This window comes from Lactuca serriola, chromosome 1, assembly GCF_051521515.1.
Source record: "Lactuca serriola cultivar US96UC23 chromosome 1, Lser_US96UC23_V15, whole genome shotgun sequence".
Taxonomy (NCBI): domain Eukaryota; kingdom Viridiplantae; phylum Streptophyta; class Magnoliopsida; order Asterales; family Asteraceae; genus Lactuca; species Lactuca serriola.
Genome location: NC_136408.1, coordinates 68,045,939 through 68,052,389, shown reverse-complemented (window position 1 = coordinate 68,052,389; position 6,451 = coordinate 68,045,939). Strand labels below are relative to the sequence as shown.

General features: G+C 32.2%; 1 protein-coding gene across 1 annotated transcript; it reads right to left on the bottom strand.

The window, feature by feature from the left end:
* Window positions 1–1,594: 1,594 nt before the first annotated feature.
* LOC145090520 (uncharacterized) lies at window positions 1,595–4,763 on the bottom strand. Its single transcript, XM_079028688.1, has 6 exons — window positions 4,516–4,763; window positions 3,432–3,887; window positions 3,039–3,349; window positions 2,799–2,949; window positions 2,195–2,727; window positions 1,595–2,100 (listed from the first exon to the last, which is right to left on the bottom strand). Exons 1-6 carry the CDS (start codon window positions 4,646–4,648, stop codon window positions 1,723–1,725), a joined length of 1,962 nt encoding a protein of 653 aa, XP_078884814.1. The 5' UTR covers window positions 4,649–4,763; the 3' UTR covers window positions 1,595–1,722.
* Between the last annotated feature and the right edge of the window lie 1,688 nt (window positions 4,764–6,451).

Genomic DNA, 6,451 nt, shown 5'->3' with positions numbered 1-6,451 from the left:
TAAGCATATCAGAACCATCAACATCAAATGAGTTACACAGGAGGGTATACCTCCTGTGTTCGGTTTCCATACGATCGAACAAAAAGAAGCATAAATGGTTATGTGGCTTCGGTTTTGATTGAACTGATAATATTTGAGAAATATAATTACATACCTATGACTGGTGAGTATAAATCACTGCATTCTAGGATCGGTCCATGGATTTGGAACGAGAGAGATAAAGATAACGGCTGTAAAATAAGATCGAATAAAGCCTGAATCTTGTTGAAGGTCCTTGCAGGTGGTGGTGCAAATAGGTACATGGAAGAAGGAGGGTGCAAGACGAGAGGATACATCAATTGTAGAAGAAGCAGAATCGGCGATGGTGAGCCGATGATGAATGTGTTCGGCCCCAAATAACTAGGTCAAATATATTAACTTTATTTCCTTAATTGAATGAATTCAATTAAATCATTTCCTTAATTAAAAGTACCAAAAGTCCAAAATACCCTTTAATGATTTATTTAATTCTTTATTATTTCTTGAATTCTCATTGGTGCATTTAGGCACACAATAGTTGTTAAAAACATTTGAACTTAACTCTCTCTCTCTCTCTCTCTCTATATATATATATATATATATATATATATATATATATATATATATATATATATATATATATATATATATATATATATATTTAAATAAATAAAATATTAAAATGAAAAGAAGTTTTAATATTAAATATTACTTTGCAAGACTTTCTATATTTGCAATAAGTTAACTTATGTGGCATACAAAATTGAATATCTTGCATTGCAAAATGAATTGAAAGGTGGCGATGTGGGTGGTTTTAGACGGTGCATTGTGATTTGGACACGTAAGCCTCTTTAATATAGTAATATATGCACCTTCTGGGAAAAAAAATGCTGCAATCTAAAAGTAAAATTTAATATTAATATTCATTACATGTATATTATGATTTGAAAAAATTTCAAAACATTAGGGCGTTTTATAATTCTCTTTTGACTTTGAAGTCACATGAATATGGTGTTATTTATGTAGATGATCTCATTGTAGAAATATCATGGTCATTGATCCTCTAAACTCATCAATACAAGCGTCATGCAATTTATAATTGCTCAATCGTGTTTTGAATACTAAGGATGAGTTATTCCTTATAAGTTGTTTGTTAGCCGTCAAAGATTAATAAACTATCAATTCCTCGATTTCCTTTTTTAGTGGTATTTTTAAGTCGATTGTTGACATTCTCTTAAAGAAAAAAAAGTTAGAACATACACACTTGAAAAACAGAGACGTTATTTTCACAAAACAAATAAACATTTCATAAAATATAAATAATTTTGAAAAAAAAAAGTGTATTAGTTTTGGGGATAAATAATATCTTATAACACTAACAACTATTATTTGAGGGTATATTAAAAAGAATTGCAAAATATCCATAATATTAATCTTCAAGATATATCTAAACTTTATATCACTCAAAATCATTTTGCAAAAAGGTATTTAGACCACTATCAAGTATCAACATCAACACCGATGAAATAGGTATAGAGACTTATTGAAAAAAATTAACGAAATATATCTACTTGGGTGAAATTAAAAGTATAATATTGTAATTAAATCACCATCATCAAAACAGAAAACACCATACAAGAATTCAAGTTATACCAAAATACACAAAATAACAAATCACCTATGCAAAATAACCCCTAAAAAGCTTCAAATAAACTCACTATTCTCCTTATGTTGACTTTCCACAAAAGAAAAGTCAACACCCTTTTCAAGTACCTCCATAGTCAAACCACTCTCACTAACCTCACAAACAGAGTTCTTCACAGCAAATGGAGTCCTTGAGCTATCAAATGTCTCCATTTTGCTTTTGTTTGAATCATTATCAGTTGGATTTAAGCAAAGATTCAAACTTGTTTTAGGTTGTTCTTGAGAGGGTTGTTTAGAGCCAGTTTTCTGAGGATTTGGTTTCATAAAACCTGTTTTTGGTGGTGGAATTTTATTAACACCATTTGAGCTTGTCGGAACCCTAGTTTGAGATCGTATGGCATTCCCACCTCCATTTGGAGTTCTAACACCTGATTTTCCCTGCATCACAATTCACAAATCACAATCATCATTGATTCATTTCAATTAAAACTGTTTATGAAATAACAATTAGAAAATTATTCAGAAAACTGACCCCATCAAAGAATCCAATCTTGGGTGAAGGCATTCTGAGTCCTGTAGGTTGAACAGAAGGAGGTCGAGAAAGTGAAGAAATTTGATTTCCATTTTCATTTTTGTTCCAACCAGTTGCATGATTATGCACACTCAAAGCTGAATCAATGGATTCTATAGACCTTCGAGTAATGGAGGTTGATGATGATGATTCTGAAGATAAATCTATGGAACTTGCAGGTGATACACTTGAAGAAAGGTTGGATAGTGTCGTATGAAACGAGAGACGAGAATTGACAGGTGGCACTTTGTTCTTTGTGTTAACCCTTGAGGGTGTTTTGGGAATTGGTCCAGCTGTAACCTTATTACCATTTTTGGAATCAACTTTTTTTCTCAAAAAAGTTGAATCATTTCCTGAAAAACTACTCGAATTGCTACATGTTGTTGATGATGATGATGATGATGATTTGGAAGTTAATGAAGGCTTTGGAACACCTCTTCGAGGATTAATCACTCCATTTGTTGTCTTTGCTGATTGAATCCCTTTATGTGTAGCTGTTAAAAACACAAATCAGATTTTTAAAGAAACTGTTTTTGTTAAATAAAAAGAATAGAGTTTTTTTTACCATGAGCTTGTTTTAAAAGATCTTGATCTTTCTTTGCTTGATTGGTGCTTAAAGAAGCTCTTTTTGTCAATGCTGATGTGGAGCTTACTTTGCTGATTATCTTTGGTTTTGGAATTGATGAAGTGCTATTATCTTTGATTCTTGCAGCAGGCTTTAGAAACAGATCAAAAGTGGAAAATAAGATCAATTGTTATTATAAATTTATATAATCAGAAAGAGAATGAAAAAAGTAGCATATACCCGTTTCCCAGAATCAAGATCCAACACCTTTTTTGAGATGCTAATTTTTGCTTGAGAATCTTTCTTGCCTGATTGAACTTTGATAGTTGAGTTATTATTGAGGTTGGATTTTGTATTGGATTTCTGGATTGAAGCTCTAATGTCTTCAAATAGTTCAGCTTCAAGACATTCAAGTGTCAAGCTATCACTTTCTAATGTTGAGATTGATTCCATTGATCTGTATACTTCCTCTTCAATTCCAGGTAACTGATTTTTCATTCCCTTCTCGCCTCTTTCAATCATGGTTGACAGCTCATCAGCATCAAGAACACCTGTGTACAAGAAAGTGATTCTGAAAATGGAGTTGAATTTGCATGAGTAAAAAGAAAGAAGTGTTCTACAACTGTTGCATACCATCACTAGTGAAAAAGGCACTATCCCAAGCTAAACTTTTGCGTAAGTTGAATTTGGTATTCTTTCCTATCCTTTTAGGTTCTTGTGTTTCAATAAGTTTGGGAATTTCTTCAATTTGTTCACTTGTGTGGGCCATGTCTGCTGTCTTATCAGCATCAAGCTCAGTTGTTCCTAACTTCAGATTAGCCATTTCTTCAATCTGTTCACTTGGTTGTGCTATTTCAATTGTCTTATCAGCTTCAAGCTCAGTTGTTCCTGATTTCAGATTAGTCATTTCTTCAATCTGTTCACTTGGTTGCGCTATTTCAAATGTCTTATCAGCATCAAGCTCAATTGTTCCTGATTTCAGATTAGCCATTTCTTCAATCTGTTCACTTGGTTGTGCTATTTCAATTGTCTTATCAGCATCAATCTCAGTTGTTCTTAATTGCTCAAGACTTGTCTCATTCACAGATCCTGGATGTCATACAGATTAAGTTAAACTAATAACATGATTTAAAAGTATACATAAGGTTACAGTGATACTAATGGCCATGTCCACAGCCCACACATGGATATTGGTACAATTCTTATGTAACAAAAAAGCCACAGACCACTTGAGAGAATACTGCTGAAAAAATCTGTACATTTCTTATGCAATGCACCTATTCAGATAATCCCTCAATTTGGATAAATACCACATGCAAAAAGATAAAAATTAGACTGATAGGAGATGTGATAAGATCAAATTAGTTAGAACAAATGATATGACATTAATAGATCTTCCTTCTTTAGAATGCTCTGAAGTTCAGAAGTGCCCCATCTTACTAGTTAGAAGCAGTGAACTATAAGCATAGACGCACATAATCATACCCTCCCTTATTCCTAAAAAAAATGTCATATCTTTTATGTTGATTTCAAGGGGAAAAATCTTAAAATTGAAAAGAATTTGATTAAATTGAAAAAAGGATTAGACATCATCAGAATTCAAGTTATCTTTTCCGTCAAAAAAATAAAATCGAGATAATGCCTGATTAAAAACTAGTAGATATCTTGCCTACAGAAGAAATCAGAGTTAAATCCTATGTAACCATGAGAAAATAACCTGAAGATCGGTCCTCAGTAAGTGTGGAAGAAGACGTAACATCGATCACGAGTTCATCGCCCTGAGATAGACAGCCGTCGTTGACAGCACCTGATGCTTTCACATCAAGATCTTTCTCAGCATTCTCTCCCATTTCACGGATTGCAAAATGAAAAACCCTAATTTTGATTTGAATCTGTGAAGAAAACCACTGTTTAAATGTGTGTGTGAGAATTGCGAAGGAGTGGAATGAATTTTTGAATTTACAAGGGAAGGCGGTCGGCTGAAAAGTTGAACGCTGTGACGTTAAAAAGAAAGTAAATTGCAAATATTGTCCCTCAGCTATGTATTAAGCTATATTGTCACCCTCTTAATTTTCCTTTTTTCAATATCAGCCCCTAAATGAAAAGGAACGCATTTATTTGTCCCTTCTTTTACTTCTCAATTACCCTATTATTTTTCATTTTTTTTTTACTTCTCAAAACAAGGAAACCGTCGTATAAATGAAGCTATATTGATGCAAAATAACTTCAAAATATTATAAAGACCTATAAATAAGTTATATATTACACATATAATCACCTTCTTATTCTAAAACAATGTTTTTTTTATGTATAATATATGATTATGTTTAGAAGATATATGTAAGAAATGTCTTTCTGTTCGCAGACTTTGGTCCATGTATATTTGTAAAAGTGGACGTACAATTGTTTTGACATGTGTGGTCTTCTAAAACACAAACATTCTGTAGAAACATAAAGACGTAAATGTCTTTCTATTCGCAGACATAAGTGTTCAAAAAGAGCTTCTCTAAAAAAACACCACCTTAACTTTGGTGTTGAGTAGTGTGGATATATATGTTAAAAAGAACACGTATCGGTTTTTTTAAGTTTTTTATAAGTAAAAAGTAATGATATTATTCGGAATAAAATGGTATATGTATAAGGTCTTTATTGAACAAACTATGTGAATGCGGCTAAATGAAAATTAAGTAATTAACCTTATAGTCCAAAAAACTAATTTTGTAATATTCATCAATTATAACGTCTAGAAGTTGGAAAAAAAAAAAAGACAAATAAATAAAAGTTTGGGGTCTTACTACATTTGGGCTAGTTTTTTTATTTAACCATTATATATAAATGCATTTTTATATCCAAATATTATTTGGTGGCAAAGACATCAAATCTTAGATAGATGTTGAAAACTAATGAATAACAAATAATTCAGTTAGTCGACTAACCTAGTTATACATGAATCAACAAACACATGAGAAATACGTATATAACATATCAACTTTATACAATTACACCTTCTAAACGAAGAAGAGTTGCACGCTAGCAACCAATGAAGAAGAGTTAAAAATCTTATTATTAGGTTTTGACCCAAGAGGTGAACAAAATCAATTTCAGCTTAACATGCAAGACATTATCTTGTCATGTTAAAAATCTCATTAGGGTTTGACCCAAGAGGTGAACAAAATCGATTTCAGAACGGTTCGATCTTTGTCGAAACGGTATTTGGTGTGAGTTGTTTGAGACCCTGGTGGTGGGCTGTTTTTTTTTCCAGTCCGGTCTTCTTCGGTCTTGATCCAATCTTGACCCGTTCGGTCTTGCGGTCTTTGCTTCTTCTTTTTTTATTTCAGATTCGGGTTTCAACTTTTCCAGTGCGATTTTGCTTTTTTTGGTTCCACTTCATAAAGAATCGGGTTACATTGGTGGTAGATTGGTAGGTAGTATTTAGATGATTTTATAAATAACGGAGTTAAATTTAAGTTATATTGTTCTTAGATGGAAGTTGGATGCTTCATAAATAGAATACTTTAACCATTTTACTATCATAAGATGCTATAAATAGATGATTGTTAGGTTAAAGCTACTTGGGCCCAAAGTTATAGAAATCTAGAAAAATGATATTTGTATGCATTTTCGTCACGGTGGTAACTAAAACACGGAGCATA